Source organism: Python bivittatus, unplaced genomic scaffold, assembly GCF_059951505.1.
Source record: "Python bivittatus isolate LINGU-HERP-01145 unplaced genomic scaffold, Pbiv_v1 ctg000700_np1212, whole genome shotgun sequence".
In the NCBI taxonomy this organism is placed as follows: domain Eukaryota; kingdom Metazoa; phylum Chordata; class Lepidosauria; order Squamata; family Pythonidae; genus Python; species Python bivittatus.
The window spans coordinates 39561839-39584012 of NW_028277098.1; the positions used below are offsets into that span (position 1 = coordinate 39561839).

At 37.1% G+C, this 22174-nt stretch overlaps 1 protein-coding gene across 2 annotated transcripts in view; it reads right to left on the minus strand.

Annotated features, from left to right (window-relative positions):
- PATJ (PATJ crumbs cell polarity complex component) overlaps window positions 1-22174 on the minus strand; it is a 154657-nt gene that overhangs the window by 39705 nt on the left and 92778 nt on the right. For both annotated transcript variants that reach the window (XM_088154302.1, XM_088154301.1), the window contains exons 29-30: window positions 16167-16363; window positions 9442-9533 (exon numbers count right to left, since the gene is read on the minus strand). In XM_088154302.1, the coding sequence (XP_088010428.1) occupies window positions 9442-9533; window positions 16167-16363 (289 nt within the window). The remainder of the gene's footprint in view (window positions 1-9441; window positions 9534-16166; window positions 16364-22174) is intronic.

The following is a 22174-nucleotide window of genomic DNA, read 5'->3' on the forward strand; positions in this document are numbered from 1 at the left end:
AGCAGCCAGAAACTCAAATATTTTGAGCATCCGATGCAAGTGGAGGATGGACTAGAAAAAGCAAAATTGAAGAACGTAAAAAAAGAGAAGATAATGAATAAAGCAGATGCATGCAATCAAGATCACAGAAATGTCCTTAGAAAAACTATGCATACTCATTAGAGAAAGGTTTATGTGGTTGACAAGGTCAGAATCCAACTCAATGGCAATAAACTAAATTTGGACATGAGTTTTTAGGAAGGAAAGTGTGGGAATGTGAGAGGACAGTACATCTCTCACAAGGGTACATGTGCTACAGAATATAGGCAAGTATCTTTCTGGAACTGAAAAGGTGGAGCTGAGAAGTATGAAATAAGATCAGTTGAGAGCTAGCGGAGGAGAACAGTTGGTTAGAGAACCAACCTGTTCATGAGTGTATCAAAATGGCAAATTGGAGATAACGAGAGAAAAATGAAAAGATGAAAAGTCACAAAGCCCATTGAAAGTAAGCACCTCGAGGCTTCTAAGGAGAAAGAGGATGAAGTGGTGAGCTGATGAAGGAAGCGTGCTGTCAGAGGTGTGGGTGTATGTAGACAAGATAGGAATGGGGAAGCTGTATGCAGCATTCCAGCAGACTAAAATCCCTGGAATTCTAATCAAAGCTGAACTGTAAGAGAAGATGACTAGACGGGGGAGGAAATCTTGTCATGTTCCCCAACACTTTGTTATCCAGAGTCTGTTAAGAGTGGTGATAGCTGCTGAGCCAAAAAAGGAGGAGCCAGAAAGCATACAGGATTGTACAACAATACCTTGAAGGCATACATCTAGTTGTACACCAAATTCCAAGCATATTCCTTAAAATAATCAATTATGTGCCATCAAGTCAATTTCAACCCTTAGCGACCACAAACATAGACCTTCTAGATAAACCTTAAGACAATACAGCATGTAAATGAGATATGTTCTATCCTCGTTTGCTTTCCTAAGACCCCCAGGTAATTGTAATGCAGGTCTTCATAATGAGAATTAATAAGCATATTTTAAAGCTCTATAGCGCCTTAGGTTCTGACAATTTTTGTCTCCCTCTCTTTTTTAAAGATATCTAATCTGCCTAAGTAGTAAGGAAATGAACATAAAATATTTTCAGCTCTGAATGCTGCTTGTAATTAAAAAAGGTTTATAGCTATATCTTCTGATGTAATAAATACATTTTGTCATTGACAATGAAAAGGAAGAAGGAAGAAGGAAGGAGCGAGCAGATAGCTTTCATATATGCAGAAAAGTGCAAATGTATCTGATGGAAAAACCAGACAACAATACTTTTCATTTGGAAGTCAGTGATATGGATTGAGAAAGAAAACCACAACATTACTCCATGGCAAGATGAACAACTCTATAATGGGTTGCCATTTTGAGCAGCAGCTCCATTTCTGGTGTGACTAATGTTTACTGTATTCTTGCCATCTGCCATTTCCCATCACCACTAAAATTGTATTGCACATAACAGATAATAATTTTTAATCATTTAAAGCCAAATTCTTCAAGGAAAGAAAAGGAACATTTAGGTCAAAGGAGACTACTTCTCATTATCTAGTTGGTTGTACTTGGTATTTTAGCTTTGCTTCACACAAAACTGTTCCATTAAAGGTATGTTTTAAGTAGCTTTTTAAATAATAAAATAAGCTGTCCTTTAAAAAAAAAAAGCATTTATCTTTTGCTTTCTCATCTTGCTACTATTAAGCAATGTCAAATTAATGACTGAATTATGAGAGAAAAGAGGAGTTATTTATCAACTATCTTTGATTTCCTTTACATTTAAAATATTAAAATAAAAAGGAAAGGAGCTAGGACACCTTTGATCTATTTTTAATTCAAACATTTTGGTTTCCAGGACATCAAGTTCCCAAGATTATTTCAAATATGCCTAGATCTCTTTAATGCAAAGAGACTACCAAATTTTATTGCTAACAAATGAAAATGCTCTCTGTCATTATTCCTAGTTTCCACTACCTTCTTCCAGTTCCTAAACTTACCTAACAGCAGCAGCAGTAATGAGATGGAATCCTCATGGGCAGTCTTTTATGGTAACTAGGTCTCCATCTTGCCGTACTATCTGGGACTCCTTTTGGCCTGTGATCTTTGGTGAAATGGATAGGGTGCTGCCTAGATTGTCCTCTGCCCATCCTGGCTGTTGTGAGGAGTGGATGAGAAGTGACCACCTGGATCTATGAGATTGTTAATGCCTCCCTGCATGAGAGGAATACCAGCAGCCCTAAAGGGGGCTGTGGTGTGCCCCCTTCTGAAGAAGCCATCTCTGGATCCTGCAGTCCTAGATAACTATTGGCCAGTCTCCAACCTTCCCATTTTGGGGAAAGTTGTTGAGACAGTAGTGGAGGATACAGTATAAATTAAATTTAAATAAGTAAATGACTAATCACACTCATTTGTTTTCAGGCAACTTCTAGATTCTTAACCTTTCTCCCATATTCCGGCAGCATCCCGCTAAAGAGAGGGAGACTTGGAAGGAGCAACTGAAAACGCATTTCAACTGCAGAATCTTATTTTGCAATTATATTTTAATTTAAACACACATGAAAAGCAAACATATTCAGAGTTACGGGACCAAAGTGACATGGCATTTAATTTCTTGCATCACAACCAGTCACAATGAAAGCATCCAACTCTGTATATTTTTTGCCATGCAATGTCAGCTTTCTCCCAACACATTTCCCAATACAATTAAGTAATGGGGAGTGAACTTTTGTACATGACATTTAATTTTCAATAACTGTGTAAAGTAAAAGGAGGCTAGAAGCAAGATCATTAATCTTCTGTGGATGCCTTGGAATAAAAAGCAAAGAGTATTTATTTTACTAACACTGCTTTTCCTTTGTGATCATTTCCTGTCCATAGTAGTTTAAGATTTAACCATATATTAAGATATACTTCTACACAAATATATGATGTATAAGTATTTACTCAGTATTAGCATTTGTTCAGTATTAAAATCCGATATTAGAAAGAAACTCAGCAATAGCCCTCTTCCATTGTTTTTCTTCCAAACAAGAAACTTAACAAGAAGACCAGCCTTCAACAACTGATCTGTAGGTCCAACACATCTGAAGGGACCAGGTGAGAGAAGAATGACGAAAACTTATGTTGTCCCATTCCTAAAAATGAATATCTAACTCTGGTTAAAAGCCACAGACACAATACAATATAAATAAATATATTTTTCACTGAGTTTTTTTTTTTTGTACTTTTCTTTAACTGTAAGCCACCCAGAGTTGGCCTCTAAATTGTATGTTTGTACGTATGTATGTAGAAGAAAGGAAGGATGGAAGGAAAAAAGAATACAAAGCTGCAGGTATCTACAAAAATTGCCTGTGCACGTAGATTTTCAAAGTACTGTAATATATGAGACATCATAGGGCTAAACACATCATAGATAACCAGGAAAAATACTTTACAGCACCCTAGAAGATAAATGAGCTACCACTGTAAAATTAAATTACAAAGGAAAGTCTCCTTCATCTCGAGTTCATCCCCTGCTGACTTCATTTCAAAGCAGTTTTCTTGGGAGAGTTATGGAAGTGGTTTGCCTTCCAGAATGCCTTTGTCAACCTCACAGTCAAACTGAAGCTGTGGTAATCGCTGGAGATCTCCTATTCAAGTACTAACTCCAATCCAAGTCCTTGCTCCTGTTCCAAGTCCAGAAAAGGTCAGCCAGATGCTACAACCTCCTGTGATTTAATTATAAACCCAGAATCTGTGCTGATACCAGCAAATATTCCAAATTAACTTTAAAAACCAAGAAATATTTTTACACCTAGCAACACAAACATACAGACTTAAGGAATATCAAATCAAATGGTATTATGTCCCTAGGCCAGTGCACTTGAAACAACTGAACAAAGAAAACTCAAGAGAACCATAAACCTAAAAATTAAGATATATAATAATTAAGAATGCCAATGAAGTTATCAATTTTTATGCTACAGAAGTCATCACCCCCTACATTCTAAAAGCTTAAGTAACAAAATTTGGCGACATCGTATGTAACATAGTCAACTTATCAACTAAAAGAAAAGCTACATAAAAATCTGCCTGGTCTAGAGTTGCTGCTAAAGAAGGAAAAATTAGCTTGAGCCATAACCTGAATAATGTTGACACTTCTAGAACTTGAGTGATTGTTTGAACCTCCTCCATGCCTCATGGAGTGATATATTGTTACTGTAGGAATTTTAGCATATCTGCTACACAATAACACAGATAGAAGGCTGTTGTTAGCATCCTTGTCCAATGCTAACTGGGCTAGGTCAGTATATAAGGACAGGGAATCATAACACTGAAAGTCATTGGGAGGCCTACAAAATCTTGACAAATAGGTTCAGTAGACTGTTTTTGAGTTGTTTATCAATTCCTTGGCCTGGTTCCAATTGAAAGTACATAACATAACCAAGAACAGATCACAATGTACCATTTCCTGAATTAGGCTTTCTTCCAAGTGCATGGAAACGCCTCATCCAAAGTGAGATGGATCAGTCAGGATAGATTATAGTAAATTTGTGTCAATAATTAAAAGCTACAATCCAAGCTCAGGTTTAAATCTGGTCAGGTTAGATTCCAATCTGAGAACAGCACTGGCAATATTCTTAGGAATAGTAAAGATTCATCTACGAGATCTGGATCCAATAGATTTTAAATAATAAATCGGCCCAAGGGATAGTAAAACACAGAATATGTTTACAAGGTGCTTCACACAATTATGATAATTGTTTTAATTATTAATGCTAATTCTAATTTGAAGCAGGCACTTGCTTGCTCTCAATTAGCATGGTTAATCACCAAAGCAGACCAGGTCTTAGGAACCTAGGTCACAGTCCAGCTCCGAAAATGTCTAAAGCACATGCACATTCTTGAGTCCCTAATGTAGTACTCATAGATAATTTCCTTAGCATCTGCCAAGCCTCTTGACTTACTCTACTTTTTAAATATTTTAAAGGCTATTGCAGTTGTAAACAAAATTAAAAAGAAAACTACAAACTAAAGCACCAGCCTCCAGGATTCTCTCTATTTCTCAGAACACCTTTGGTTTGCATTTAGATCTCACAAATTTATTGTAGAATAAATTAAGATAGTATATTTCATTTTAGAAAACAGAAAATTTTGAATGGTTGCAGTTCAGGACTTCATTTATATGTCTACTTACTGTCTGTATTTTATCCTGGTGCTTGGAGGCTGTTAGGATCTAGATAGGAGAGAATACAGGTAGTCCTCACATAACAACTGCAATTGGGACTGGCAACTCCGATGTTAAGTGAAGTGGTTGTTAAGTGAAACATCACATGACCATGCCCAACTTACAACATCAGTTCCGCTGCAGTCATTAAGTGAATCACCCAAGATTGTTAAGTGTGATATCATGTGACTTGTGACTTACTGCTGGCTTCCCCATTGACTTTGCTGTTGGAAGCCGGCTGTGAAGGTTGCAAATCATGTGACCATGGGATACTACAACTGTCATAAATGTGTGCCGGTTACCAAGCACCTGAATCATGATCATGTAATCATGGCACTCTGTGACATTGTAAGTTCAAGGACTGGTTGTAAGCCTATCTTTTCAATGCCGTCGTCAATCTGAACGATAAACAGGGCAGTTTTTAACTGAGGACTACTTGTAGACTGAAGTCGAACCCTGGCAAGATGGAGTTCCTCTGCTACTGCCAGAATTACTCCTTGACAGGCAAGAATTACCTATCAGGGAGCAGATTCATGACTTGGGGGTCCTTCTGGACTCTCAGCTCCTACTGGATCAGCAGGTATAAGCTGTATCCAGGGGGACCTATGCCCAGCTACAGCTGGTATGAAGGTTGTAGCCTTACCTGGGGAAGAAGACTTGGGGTATAGTAACTCATGCCCTCATCTCTATCCAATTAGACTACTGTAACACACTCTTCTTGGGGCTGCCCTTAAAGCGTATTCAGTAATGACAGACGGTCCACAATGCAGAAGCTTGCATACTTTCAGGATCCTGGTGTTGGGAGCATATAATACCAGCTCTGCAGACCCTGCTCTGGCTACCAAGCTATTTCAGAGAGGCTGCCCCTGATCTGATGCCATTTATTTCTTATGGTTCACACTGTTTTATGGTTGTTCACTGCTGTTTATGTTTTTATCTTTTCCTATGTTTTTAATTGGTATTTTCTGATATAAGCTGCCGAGTATCTTTTTGATTGTGGCGGCACAGAAATATGCTAAACAAACAAACAAACAGACAAACACTATCAGTTTGTCTTTCCCTCTCTGAATTAATCAACCATACCTTCCTTTTTCTGACCATGCAGGAGCTTAATAATAATCCCAAATAATAATTACTGCACAAATGGAGTAAGCATGCATATCTTGTTTTCCAGAACCAAAACTTCTCCACTGAGAGCTTTGATGCAGAGCAAGGAGACCTGTGACTGGCACAGGAGACCTGATGGGAAGTAGAGATTCCCTACCCAAACCTATAGAGCTGCTTTCTATTCATTTCAGGAGGCGGACCAGTATCAGTAATCTTTCTTAAATCCCTTAAAAAACAAAAAGACCTAAATGCCTAGTCATTGTTTACTCTAACAAATCAACAAAGCCCTGATTACAGACTAGAATTGAATGAAGTAAATAAAAGCTATGCTGAACATGAGTCAGCAAAATTGCGACAGTACAAACAGAAGCATAATTTATATATATATATATGTATATTTTATATATAAAATATATGTTTATTTATTTATTTATTTATATATATATATGTATATATAGAAAGAAAGAAAGAAAGAAAGAAAGAAAGAAAGAAAGAAAGAAAGAAAGAAAGAAAGAAAGAAAGAAAGAGAAAGAAAGAAAAAGTAAGTGCTGGGAACTGAGCTGCCAGTGCCAGAACTGGTGGTTGCCAGCAGAAATGGCTTTTCATTCCCATAAAGGATACACTCAAATAGAAAGATAAAGCATTAAAAATTTCTGCATGTCTTAACCCATCAGTCTTTTATATCCTTCCAGTCTCTTCTCCCTCTTCCACTGCCAGCAGTTAAACAGGTGAAGAAGCCAAGAGGTCAGTGGCAAGGGCCTTACGTGCTCACTCTTAGCTTCCAAGGCAGAAGGACTTGTATTAATGCCCCAATCCAATATGGCATGTCTCCATCCATAGAGTTAGCAATAAAGAGCTGTTTCAGAAAAAGTGAGAATGGTATCAAGTGAGATTATGGCAAGGAGGAAGGCAACATTTCAAATCGGCTCCCTGGTTTTCTTTTCTATCAGCTGGTTTGAATCAATCAATCAACTTTATTGATTTAGTCTATTGACCATATCAAGTATAAAGGAAATAAAATAAAAAGCCATTGTAAACATACCGCCCAGAGCCGCCCAGAGTCACCCATTGGGGGAGATGGGCGGCATACAAATTTGAAAATAAATAAATAAAAATAAAATACCAATAAGAATTGGAAAGTATAAGTAAAACTATGATACAAATTCATATCAAACCATCACCCCTACAGTCAACACCAATCTGGTCTAAATAATCTGTCCTCTTTGAAATTGCCTTTGATATGAAGAGTGCAGTCTTACTGGTAATAAGCAGGTTCTTGCCCTGTAAAAAGTAGAAAAATTTCTGCTGGCTGCTCTGGTATTTTTTATTTTTTAAATATAAATCTAAGTGGTCAGTCCTTTCTACTGAGTATAATTTACAATCAAATATTTGTGTGCGGTATCTTCAACAGCTGAAGCGTCACAAATACATAGCCTTTCTTCATATGGAACTCCTTGAAATCTCCCATATTGTACCATAGAGACTAATTGACTGAAACGAGCTCTTCTAAGATATTGGGGTAAGGGAGCTGTTAAGTACTTTTCTAATTGGAAGACTGATTTGTGTTGGGCCAGCCATTTCAAGGACTTGAGATGTTTAAAAAATGCTATATCCTCTTGGGCAGCCATATCCAAAACCCTTTGTTTAAAGCTTTTCTTGGCCTTCAAGTCTGATTGAACTGGGAAGTGGAGCTGGCTTGAATGATTTGTGCTATTCCTATTGCTCAATTTGTATGTGTAAACAGAAGATTCACTTATGCACAGTTTCCTACCCACCTGAAGGTATGAATGTGCAAAGTGACAGCTCTTCCAGGTCCTTTCCTGAATTCATTACAGCCCAATTGAGTAGAAAAGTGGGGCTGAACATTCCTAAAGATTTACCAGAATATTCACTTTATTTATTTACTGATTTATCAGATCTATGCACTGCCCCAATAGGCAAGATTCCAAGTGGTTAGCAAGCAAGAAAATACACAATTAAAATGTTCATAATATATAAAATAAAACATCCACAGTAAATATCAATGGCATAGAATTAAAAATAGTATCAATTCCTTAAAAATAACCAGTGTTAACTTACAAAAAAAATCACACACAGATAGCATCTGAGCATGTAATAGATGCAATTGACAAACCTATCTAAATTAATACCCAATTTAATAAATTCCTTTTCTCAGTGGAGTTGAAGCATTCATGTATTCCTTTTGATATTGCCCTTTCTAGTCCTCAGCACAACCAGCCAGGCAAATAACTGGAAATTGATTCAAAACCCTCTTTGCACTGTTGTTCAGGTGGGTCACATCAGAATGGATAAACAGGTTATGTGCATGTGTCTGTATTTATTTCGTTATTGAAATTATTCCCTGCCTCAGTCAACCAATTACAAAGTATACAACATGTAACAATTGAAACAAATATGGTAAAATAACAATGTAAATGACAATAAAAATAAAAGTAAATAAATAAATAAAATCAAAAAATGGCACAATGTATTAAATAAAGATAATACCCTCCAGAATGATTTGGTTTTTAGCACCAGACCACCAGGGATATGGCTAGCCCGATCTCCAAGAGGAGGTTATTCCAGAGTTGTGTTGCCACTGCACCTCACCATGGGCCCCTTCACTTCCCAGAAGAGTGGGACCATCAGCAGCTGCTCCTTACGAGCCGAGCCGAGCCAATTCTGGAGAAGGTGAAGATTCTGGAGAAGGTGGTCCTGTGGATATTCAGCAGCTAAGCCTTGAATGGCTTTATAGATCAATAGCAGCACCTTAAATTATCCAGAAACTACCCACAAGCAATTTAACACTTTCTTAATAGTTTCTAAACAGTTTCTTTCTCTTTTCAAAAATAGAGAGGGGAAAACCAGTTGTTTGCTTATTTCTGCATCCCAGAAGCTTTTTCTGAGAACCCTTGATGCAAGCTCTCTCCTGCACCTGACAGGAACTAACCTGGATATCCATGGCCTATGAACACATTATATTTTGCCCTTGACTAGACATGTTAGCAACTTTCAGTTTTATTAGAACACTGAATCTTTTATTTCTCACTTCCTAGTTCAGGCCGTTACTTCCTGACCTCATCAGCCCAACTGTTAATGACTATCATTCTTACCGTATAAATACCAGTTTGACCTTTGATGGTGCCGTCTTAATTATTGCAGAAGCATTCTGGTGACTTCTCCCATATAAAATCTGGTTATTTATCTGTTTTATAAAGAACATTTAACACAATTACCAATTAAAAAGAAACAAAAGGTCCAGCATCACTTTGTAATTTTATTACAGCATTGCTTAGCCACCCTCCCTTTCTCTAAATCTTATTTTGAGTTACAAGCAAAAATAAAGAGAAGCAAAAGGGCAGGATGGATAAGGGGACTGTGATTTCTTCCTTGAAAAATAGGACTTTTCTGTTTTTTGTTTTTTAAACCATTGCATTAGCTAATCGTGTGAATAATGCTGGTTATCAACAGGCAATAATTATGTCATTGCTATAATTTTTGGAATAAAATTGATTGTATCAACATAATTTAGGGCATAGACCACTTCAGACAATATTACTGAATGTATGAGAAACACTATAGAATAAAGGAGATATACATTTCAAATCCAGGAACCTATTATCAAGTTAAGCCACATTGGAGTTACTTTATCATTTTCCTTTCAAAAATCACAGATCAGTATTACAGAAGAGATTTAAGCACACCAGTAGTTTTACTAAGACAACACATACAAATACATGAAAGGCAAAAAAATAGTTAATGCTAATCTCTTTCAGGGCATTTGCTTGGAAATCTGAAATCATGGCAAAATTCCATGTAAAGCAAGATATAACTTTTATGTGTTTTCTTTAAAAACACTCATGGGCATGCTAGCAATTTAAAAAAAAAAATCTATACTTACTTTTAGTAAAATTAAATTTCTAAGAGAGAGAGAGAGCGAGCGCACACAATGATTGATTTAATGGGCCTTATTCCTGTGAAAGGATGTGCGTGTGTATGCACATTTTATGCATCTCATGACACCATCATGATTAATAAATGTATTGGAATGCTAGTTGTTATAAAGACAACTTTATACATAGGGAATAAGAAATCTAGGAATAGAGACTTACACAATGAAGTTTCTTTAGTAACAGCACAATTAAAAAAAGTACTCTAAAAGTTGGAAAAATAATTTTCTGTGCACAGAAGTCAGAAAGCTAGAAAATCAAATAATAATGTTATTTTCTACAGTTAGTAGCACTGGGAAAGTGTATTAAAATACTGAATTGGGCTGTAATTTAAAAATAAATTATTGATGAAAGTTAGTGGGGAGTCACATAAAATTAATTACTGGATACATTGTATATATTTTTGTAAAGGTAATTCTGCTTTCAGAACCAAAATTAAATACTTAAAAGTACTGTTTGAGTGGAGTTGATGAGATCTATAAAAAGGGAAAGGCAAGAAGTTTAAAAAACAAAAGGTAATGTATGAAGTAGTGTATGGATTTGGTGGAAGCAAAGTTGGGTTGCAAGTTACAGTGAAAGTTGCTGGTATAAACTAGATGGTTAGACTTCCTTTTTTTCTTCTTAATCCCTTGGCTTCTTTTTCTTTTGTTTACTATTTAGTTACTCTTTTAATTTCCTTTATATAACATAGCATCATGGCCTGCATGTATGTTCATTTGGCTCAAATTACAGCAAGGCTAAAAAAAAAATTTTTTTTTTTAGGGTGAGGATTGGATTGCCTATTAGTGTATCTCCTGGAGGCTGGATGACTTTAGTTTAGTGGGGGTAGAACCTTGCCTTCTCCCCAAAGTACCTCCTCACTAAATCCCCAGCTTCTCGGAAGAATTATGGAAGAGAAGTCTGGGTCTGCAACACCAGGTAATTCTGCTTCTGCAACAGAGGGAGCCTCTTGTAGGTAATCTCTCTGACAGAGAAACAGATCTTTGTGTGTGACCTTTTCATATCTGCCAAGCTTCCGGTGCAATGGACAGGAAGGCTTCTTGAGTCCCCTTCTTCATATTTCAGCTAATGCAGCTGGTTACACTAGAGGAAGCTACTTCAGTTCACATTGCTATTCCATCAGCTCCTTTGACTGACATGGCAAAGAAAAAAATCATTGTTCTTTGAGTAGGACATGTTTTTATAGAGAAAGGAGACTGCCTTTTAAAGACTTCTTGCTAATCTCTGCGTTGTACATTTTTAAATGTAAGCGAAAATCCTTTCAGTGAAATTCTGCCATGTACCTACACCAAGGGTATAAGCAAAACATGCCATTAATTTTCAACAGCCAAACAGTTTGGCAGCACTAAACAGCTGCAAGGGGCCTCAGATGTAGAGTTAACCAAATAATGCTTCCAGGAAAAGTCAGTAAGTTCGATCTCTATTTGCAGGATGCAAACCTATTTTGTTACTAATTTTACAAACTCTGAATATGTGTCCCTAATACATATGCACACACACACAAAGCAGGTTGTGGTTTCCTCTAAAAAAATAAAAGTCCAAGTAGTTTGACATTTCTTGTAGGCTTTGTGGAAGAATGAACTATTGCTTACTCTAATACTAAAATCTGCTGATTTAGAATCATTATTGTAAATGAAACACAGGTAAATAGGAAGAAGAAATAGCAAAGTTCAACAGGAAAGAAGATAAATGAATGAAACAGAGTGGCTAAATTATGAACAAAGATTAAAAACATTATTTAACCCAGACAGTTCCAATTGTAAGCAACAATTTTAGAGCAGATGGCATCATAAATATTTCACTGAAGGTGGATGTGGCACATTAGATAATGAAAACTAATAGGTGAAATTTAAGGAAGAGGATATTATGGCTGTGTTCCTGAAGAAAGGTCTATTAGTCTGAGAAATTATTTCCTACAGAATTGTTGGCTTTCCTTTTCTAAAACTACTTAGCTTAAGCTGGGCACTTGAGGTTAACTCATGATTTCTGATTATTTTCTTGACTTATTTTTCCAAGAATGTTTACATTTCATTAATGTTACTTTCAACCTCTGGCGAAAACCTAGAAAGAATTAATATTCTGCCACATAAAATTAATCTTATAAAAGCTTTGTAAATAAACCATATATAATTAACTGGTTTATAAAGCAGTTTGATTTAATTACTTCATTACGGTACTCAGAAACAGAAGAGTATGGACAAAATCATTTCTGGGGTGACATCTTATTTAATACTTCTCCTATGAAAGAATAATAGTTTGCAATAAATTATTGTGGCCAGTTATCATTATAACCCACAAGCTAAAATTCAACTAATGCAGAAACACAACCAGCAATTTCTATCTCAGGGAATTTCATTGGAGAAAGTGGATTAGATATGCTGGTGGTCCCACAACACTGCATCCTACCTCTCCCAAGTGAAGATCAATCAATGTGAATGAAAGACTTTGTCAATATCCTGTGTATTGTATATCTTTGCTTGCTTGCAGCACAAGATAGGTCATTTTAATATTGTTTTGGTTTTGGGCAGAAAGTTCAAAACATTTTTTTAAAAAAGCAACTGAGTTGCGAAATCAAGCTTCCCTGATATGACAGATGATTTAGACAAAACTCTCCAAGACTACATGAACCACATGGACATGTTTGCAGTCATCAGTTTCTGACCTGGTCTCTGACCAGTCTCTAGCACGATTAGCTGCACTAGACAGGTTTTTGGCATGGTCAGTCTGAGTTCTTACTCTCCCCAATTCATCATAAAGGCCTAAGGAAATATAAACAAGGATTTGGACATCAAAAAAATTAACAAATGGGGATGACACCACAGCTATCCACACATACAGTACCTATAGCACAGATAACTGCTCTCTCATGGAAGCTATTTCTCCTCAGTTTCTGAAGAACTGAAATAGACTGAATTATCCAGTAGTCAATGGAATGTGTCTTGACATACTTGGCTATGTCTATCTTCTCTAACCTGTTGGTCTCCAGAACTTTTGGACTTCAGGGTAGGACTACCAGATCCGAGCTGCAGAAATCCAATTTTTAGTATCTTTTTGCTGCTGTCTGGTAGTTGTCAAGATACATTAGACCTACTTCAGCTCTCATTATCCATCAGCTCCCATTAATTGTAGGCAACCTGACCAACATATGTGGGAGGTACCATGAGAAGGTTACGATACATGCGGGGAAGGCAGTTCTATATGATTGCTCTGCATGTGTGACGGAAGACATGAGCGAGGAGGTCCAAGGTCATAGGGAGGGGGAGAGGAATCTCAAGCATCTCCTCAGCCCTCAGCCAGAGCGTGTGAAAGTGAAGGGAAGGAGACTAGCACCACCCTAAGGAATTTGGAGTGTTTAGTTGCTGCCATTGGGGATCAGAGTTAGTCTGGCGAGATTCTGTCTAATAGGTGTAAGCTAATCAAGTAACTGAACTGTTCCTGGATTTGTCACACTGTGGTTCTTGGGCTGAACCTGACAGGATGTCCCATAGTTGAAGTTACACTGAAAGCAAGTTCTTCTAAAATGTGAAGTTTCTGTAAATGTTAAGTGCTTCTCTGAGTCTAAATTCTTTCTCTGCTGGGAGAAAGAGCACTCTAAAATAAAACACATTATTTTAATCTTTTTTCAGCCAGTACTCTCCAAGAACCTTCATATTTATCTTATTAATGCTTGTCAGCCCTATGAAGCAGGCTAGTATTGTCCCCACACGGCAGAGGAGGAATTGAAAATGAGAGAGAATAATAGCTCGCCTATCTCTACAATAATGAATTGGTTGCTGAAATGTATGGAAGCATCAGAGCTCAGGAGATGCATACAGGATTTTGTTTTGTAGAAAGTAAAATAGCAAGGCTGCAAAAAAATGGAGAACTACTGAGAATACAGACTATGTCTATGAAAAATCTGACAAGATATAAGGCAGCTTTGTATGTTCTTACCCATGTACTTTTTGGATTAGTCACCACTAATCACTTGCACTAATTAGTCACTTGCACTATATTCTGCAACACCTTGAATTTCTGGAGTTTTACGCACGAGTTCTTTTTGTGGACTTCAGCTCAGCATTTAATACTATTATGCCAGAAATTCTTTACAACAAACTGATCCAGCTTACTGTGCCTGACCATACCTGTAGGCGGATAATCAGTCTTCAAACAGGTAGGAAACAACATGTGAGGTTAGGCAAAACTACATCCAGTACCCGGTTAACCAGTACAGGTGCCCCTCAGGGATGCGTGCTTTCCCCGCTGCTTTTCTCCCTTTATACCAATGACTGCATTTCAAAAGACTCTTCTGTTAAAATCTTGAAATATGCAGATGATACAACCGTTATTGGTCTAATTCGAAATGGAAATGAGTCAGCATATAGATGGGAGGTTCAACAACTGGTCTTGTGGTGTGGTCATAACAACTTGGAATTTAATACACTTAAAACCATGGAGATGATTGTGGACTTTAGGAAGAATCCTTCTAATACTCCTCCCCTTACCATACTTGACAGCCCAGTATCAGTGGTAGAGTCCTTCAAGTTCCTGGGTTCTATACTTTCCCAAGACCTGAAATGGATGCTTAACATTACAGCCATCATTAAAAAGGCACAGCAAAGGATGTTCTTCCTGCAGCAACTTAGGAAGTTTAAATTATCCCAGGAGCTCTTGGTACAGTTTTACAGGGGAATCATTGAATCTGTTATCTGTTCCTCTATAACTGTCTGGTTTGATTCCGCAACCAAACAGGACAGACTCAGACTCCAACGGATAGTTAAGTCTGCAGAAAGGATAATTGCAACCCGCCTGCCTTCTATAGAAGAACTGTATATTGTGAGGGTCAAAAGGAGGGCAGAGAGGATACCTGCAGATACCTCTTCCCATCCTGGATATAAACTGTTCCAACTTCTTCCTTCAGGACGGCGCTATAAAGCACCAAATGTTAAAACATCTAGATATCAGAATAGTTTTTTCCCTTGTGCCATTGCTCTGTTAAACACTACATGACTCGATATGTGCTGGACAGTGGCTTCTTCCTTTGAAAAAGTTATTTTACTGTGTAGTGTTATTGTTTATTATTTTTCTGTTGCTATCCAAATGCACTGTTGATCTTGCTGTTCGTCACTGAAGACAAATTCCTTGTATATATTTTATACTTGGTCATTGAAGTATTTTGTATTTGTATTGTATTTGTATTGTTAGTGTACACTATCCTACAATTCTTATTGTAAGCTTGCCTTCTGAAGTCTCTCTAAACAACAGGGCTCCTAGAGTAGGTGTTTCTGTCTCTGATCACTGAGTCTGAATTTAAAATAAATCTTGGGACAACACTTTCTTCTTAAGCCTGCAGTATCTGCTTCCCGAGCTAGCTGTGCAAACACTAACTTAGCTAACAATTTAATGTTTTTATAAGACTACCCAGAAGCAAGTTCTAGTAAGTTCTAATATGGATTGCTCTAAAACAACTGAGCACAGAATGCATCTGTAGTCTTTTAATACTCAACCAAGAGAAGGAAAAATGTATATAGAACAATTATCCCAAATAAAAGATATTCACTAAACGGGACTGCCACACTCCACATATATAAATGAGATTGTTTCATGGGACAGAGAATGCTTCCAGATAGATGGCTCCAAGCACCACAAAACTGGGCAAGGTATTCAGATAATAAAATCCTTGCCTGAAAGCATTAGGAATCACTCTGAAGATGGCTTAGGTTGAGACATAAAAACTGATCTGTTTTTTGGAGAAAAGAAACAAATAGAAGGTCACCTGTTTATAATTTCCCTATCATATAGCAATTTCCCTCATTAATATTTGTTGACAGTTCTCTTAAACAATTGTTTTGCACTGAACAGTAAACCATTTGATTAGCTTTATATAATCAAACTTTTTAAAAAATTACCTCTAAAAGTTCATCTCCAATATGCATTCTTCCATCTTTTCCTGCAGGACCATCTGGACTAATACCCACAACAAAAATGCTCATGCGAGACCTATCCTTGTTGCCTGCAAGGCTGAGTCCAAGTCCATTTTTATCTTTTTCAAGTTCAATAATGTGCAATTCTCCAGGCAGATCTGCATATCTTTGTCTGATTTTCTCTAAAAATAGAGAGAGAGAAAGGTATAGTATGAATAGGAAAGCATATTCTATGCAACATAACCAGTCTGCTATATTTACTCAAAGAAGGTTAGCACATGGAGAACTGTGGTATTTTAACCAATCTCATTTGAAGGGTTATCTCACTGTTCTGATGACCAACTCAATAGGAAGTGTGCAGTATATGAATAAAACCCGCATTCTCTAAGTATTAGTTCTTAACTGTGGTTAAACAGGTATTATTCTTATTGAAGAGAAAAAAATTCCAGAGTCAGCAGAAATGCCAAAACAATTTTTAGGAAAACAAATTTAACAGCAGAATAATGGTGAAAAATAAAAAACATACCAAAGAGAACACAGCAAGCTTAACAACCACAGAATGCTATGCTCTGTTGCAGAGGGAGAAGAACAGGATTTAAAAGATGACATGGTTGACTGGCTGCGCCCTGAACAAGAACATTCCATACCACAGCATTTTTTAAGCAATCTAAATTTCTGCCAAAGTTTTGCTTGGATGAAGCATCAATGAATACTTCAAGAATAAGCAATATATCAATTTAAGGAATGATACGAGACCACAGAATGATGCACTGTATCGGCATCTGCCATGACATCATTGGAGAAATGATTCCTCGGAGGAAGAAAATAGCTACAGTAAACTCACTGCACCACCAGACAGGCCATAATACAAGATGTGAACCTGTCAGCCTTACCAGGTAGACCAGACAGGAAACACAAGCAGATAAGCTAATTCTACTTTATTGTAAAGCTACATCTTTCAAGACTGAAAGTACAAATCTCCTGCCGTCTCCTTTACAGCCCAAGAAATTAGGGAGGGTCCCTTCTGAGCCTCTTGGTCCACCCCCTATCCAGCTGTGGGCTCTCTCTTATCTGACCATTCCCTAGACAGCGTCTCTTTGCCCCGTCCCCCCAGGACTTTCCCACATACCATTACAAAACCAGAATCAACCTCCACTAACTTCTCAGGACTCTCATCTCACCCAGCCTATATATTCAGCAATACTGGGTTGCCAGGTTCAGTATCAGAAAGTAGAGATTTGCTGATGTGCTCACTTGAAAGGGAGAGCATTTTGGGAATGAAATTCTACTTGAGAGTAGTCTAGCATGCTCGGATGGCCCTGAATCTAAATCAGGTATAATGAGCACCAGCTAAGTGAGGACAGGAGAGCTACAGTTTCTAATATAAAGCTCTCTTTTTAACTATAACTTGTTGCTGGAAACAATGCCTATTATTTTCAAGCCTGTGAATCCAGTCCTCTTGTACCTTGAACTCTGATCCAGGACAGGGTTTTTATCGTTCTGGATTTTATTGTTATTGTGAGCCACCAAGAGTTGTGTTTTAAGATGGGCAGCCATACAAACATTAGGAAGGCAGGCAGGCAGATTAGGGTTAGTCTCCCATTCCATCTGGAGATTATGTTAGCAATACAATGTTATCTGCAAATAGTTAAAGTTTCTATAGAAACAGTAAAGTACAGTCTGACACAAGAGAAACTATTAAATTAAATTACAGATAATGCTGTAGCACAAGACATTCAAAATACAAAACTAAAGGCTTTTCTACACAAAGACTCTGTGTTAGTTTGGAAGCAGTGCTTGACCTCTGTGATTCCACAATGATGCCTCTGCTCAAAGGATGAGCTAATCGGTATCTAGTTCTCCTGCAGTGTATTTGAAACAGCAGTAAAATTAATCTTTTAAAGAAAATGCTACAACCCTATGGTTCACTGCAGTCAGCAGGTCTAGGCAGAATTGGACCTGTTTGATACTTGGAAATGAGACCATTAAGAAATTCAAGGGCTATATTCTCTATTGGGAAGTTTAAAACAGACAAAACATTCCTAGAAGGTGGCCATTTTTGGCCACCATTTATGTCCACCAAAAAAAATACATGGACATGGAGTTCTCAAGAGCTAAGCTCAATTTGAGAGAGACTTTACCTCTTGGCCTCTATGCAGCTTGCGGGCAACCCATTTCCCAGCCTCCAGGAAGCCCAGAACATGGTCTTCAGGTGTTTTTTCTGCTTTTCCTCATAGAAGTCACTCAGCTTTGTATACGACTGGACATAACATGAGATAAAGGAAGGCAAGGGGGAAAAGGCACTAGCAACATATTATTTCCCTTATTAATTACAGAGAAGGCTTTTTTAGTGCAGGCAGAACCTAGTGCATAGGTGTTAATGATGCTCCTTAGAAGTTAAGCAGCCATTCACAAGATCACTCCAAGCGCTACAACTCAAAAAATACTGTATAACTATCTTGCGCTCACCTATACCATAAAGGCAAGGAGGATTATTCAAACTAATGAACAGAATCCAATTAATTGTTGCTGATATCAACAGAGGTTCTATCAACAGAGCCAGGAGACAGCAACCCTTCCTTAGCCTTAACATGTAGTCGACACAGACTACAGCATGTTTGAGGACCATCTTGAAAGATACATTGAAAGAACGCAATGGACAATACCATGGTTTAATTTTACTCCTTGAGAGAATATATCCCACTCATTTTTAATGACTTTCCATTAAAATAAGCACTCAATAAATCTACAAGTCAGAATATCCATTTCATTTTAGAGTTCAGGTATCCTATTTAGTCAGTGGAATCAAGACATGTCCTTTCAAATCAAAAACTTCCATCAGTGCTCAAAACTACTATATTTTAAAACTGAAAATACAAGTTCTTAACTAGCTATTACTTCTATTCCAGCTGGAAGCACAATCATGTTCTGCATGCAAACTGTCAAGGATATGGTGGGAAATAATTTACCATTTTTCTCTATGTCTTTGCCATTTTGTGATTATTTTACTTTTCTCCTAAACTTTATTTTGATGTTTCGGTAAAATTACTGGCTGTTTTACAGATAAGCTTTCAAAATAATCTGGTGTATAAACATGAAACAAAATATGAAGAAATGAATGTTTGGTATTGCCCACGCTAATCTAAATAATCAGGATATATATTCAGTTTGCATGGTATCAAATAGTTATTTCCAATAAAATCTCTCTTAATCTTGAACCTGAAAGATAAGTTGCTATTTTGTGGGAAATCCAAATAGAAATTTATCTTATCAATTCAAAATAATTATTCTATTAAAAAAATATTTCTGTATATTTTGTTTGATCAGCCAGCAATTAATCATGATATGCTAATAAATGAGTCAATATTCATATTTCAAATGGATTCATATTTAGAAATACTTATACAAGGGAAAACACTTTCCATGTTTATATACTACCATTTCCCTATTAAATGATGATATTATGAACTGTTGTTAAACTACTCTGTTGTCAACATTAAAAAGTATCATAGGAACTGTACTGCTAAAAAGTATCACATAGATATGCAATATTTCAATTTATGTAAAAAAAAAGCTGTTGTAGCAGGATAAAAAAATGAAATTGGTACGGTAGTGAATGGTTCAAAGATATAATTGGCTATATTTAAAATCCACAAGACAATTCAGAATCAAGTATGTATAAATCTATAAATACTTTACAATGTCAGTTTCCTATTGAATGTGGCTAAACATACATTACTACTTTCACTTTTCTTAATATCCATGTTTGTTGTTGTTGTTCAGTCGTTAAGTCATGTCCGACTCTTCGTGACCCCATGAACCATATCGCGCCAGGCCTTCCTGTCCTTCACTGCCTCCCTGAGTTTGCTCAGTTTCATGCTCATTACTTCAGTGATGCTATCTAACCATCTCATCCTCTGCCGTCCTCTTCTCCTTTTGCCTTCAATCTTTCCCAGCATCAGGGTCTTTTCCAAAGAGTCCTCTCTTCGCATTAGGTGACCAAAGTATCTGAGCTTGAGCTTCAGTATCAATCCTTCCAATGAGCAGTCAGGGTTGATTTCCTTTAAGATTGACTGGTTTGACCTCCTAGCAGTCCAGGGGACTCTTAAGAGTCTTCTCCAGCACCACAGTTCAAAGGCATCAATTCTTCGGTGCTCAGCCTTCTTTATGGTCCACCTCTCACAGCCATACATTATTACTGGAAAAACCATAGCTTTGACTATGCGGATCTTTGTCGGCAAGGTAATGTCTCTGCTTTTTAATATGCTATCTAGGTTTGCCATAGCTTTCCTCCCAAGGAACAAGCGTCTCTTAATTTCATGGCTGCAGTCTCCATCTGTGGTGATCTTGTTTCCACCCCTTCTATTTGCCAGGAATTGATGGGTCCAGATGCCATGATCTTAGTTTTTTTAATGTTGAGTTTCAAGCCAGCTTTCACACTCTCTTCTTTCACCCTCATCAAGAGGCTCTTTAGTTCTTCTTCACTTTCTGCCATTAGGGTGGTATCGTCTGCATATCTGAGGTTATTGATGATTCTCCCTGCAATCTTAATTCCGGCTTGTGATTTTTCCAGCCTGGTATTTCTCATGATGTACTCTGCATATAGGTTAAATAAGCAGGGTGACAGTATACAGCCTTGTCGTACTCCTTTCCCTATTTTGAACCAATCGGTTGTTCCATGACCGGTTCTAACTGTTGCTTCTTGGCCCGCATACAGATTTCTCAGGCGACAGGTAAGGTGGTCTGGTACCCCCATCTCTTTAAGAATTTGCCACAGTTTGTTGTGATCCACACAATCAAAGGCTTTTGCATAGTCAATGAAGCAGAAGTAGATGTTTTTCTGGAACTCTTGTGCTTTCTCCATGATCCAGTGAATGTTGGCAATTTGATCTCTAGTTCCCCTGCCTCTTCGAAAACCAGCTTGTACATCCGGTAGTTCTCGGTTCACATACTGCTGAAGTCTAGCTTGTAGGATTTTGAGCATAACCTTGCTAGCATGTGAAATGAGTGCAATTGTGCGATAGTTTGAGCATTCTTTGGCATTGCCCTTCTTTGGAATTGGAACGTAAACTGACCTTTTCCAATCCCGTGGCCACTGTTGCGTTTTCCAAACTTGCTGGCATATTGAGTGCAGCACTTTAACAGCATCATCTTTTATCCATGTTAAATCCTTCCAATTTATTAAAAATAATTTTACAAGAAGAATTTGATATACATTTATGCAATATTACAATATTTAAATATATCAGGTTATGAACATTTCTCTTAGAGATGATCATTATAATAAGTAATAGGTTCATACAAGTATTTTATATCATACTGATTCTTGATTGGAGCTAGTATAAACATAGTGTTAAAGATAAACATTTCTCAAGTTCTTAGCTGATCTTGACTTTTGAATTACAGTTAATATAGCAGCAACTTAGCACTTTTTTATTTGTGCTACATGAATATAGCACAAACTGTCTGATATTTGCTCAATGAAATAATCATTTTTAATGGCCTGCTTCACGCATAACACTAACACAGGGATTTTAACTACAGTATTTTGTTGAATATTGTATTAACTTGATTAATATATAGCGCTAAGCCATAATAAGTGAGCTGAAAATAAACAACCCCAATAGGTTTAGCACAATGTGGGAACCAAGCCAAAGTTTCACTTAACTTCACTATAGAAAAATGTTTTTTTCTTGCTAAATTTACGTCCTGCCTTTCCTCTAAGTAAAAAGGCTAAGTGCAGTAATGCAAAATTGAACAATATGAATAATAACACAATATAAAACAAAGAAAACCTTAGAACATTTAGTTATAACTAAATTATGGCATATTTCTGAGAATCACGAATACAGTATGTCCAAATTCTAAATCCTATACTGAAACCTCTGGTCGAACTCAAAGTGTGGATGAAGTGGATCAAAAGGTAAAGCATAATCATATTTTTTCATACACACACACACACACACATACATAATGTATGTATGTATGTATGA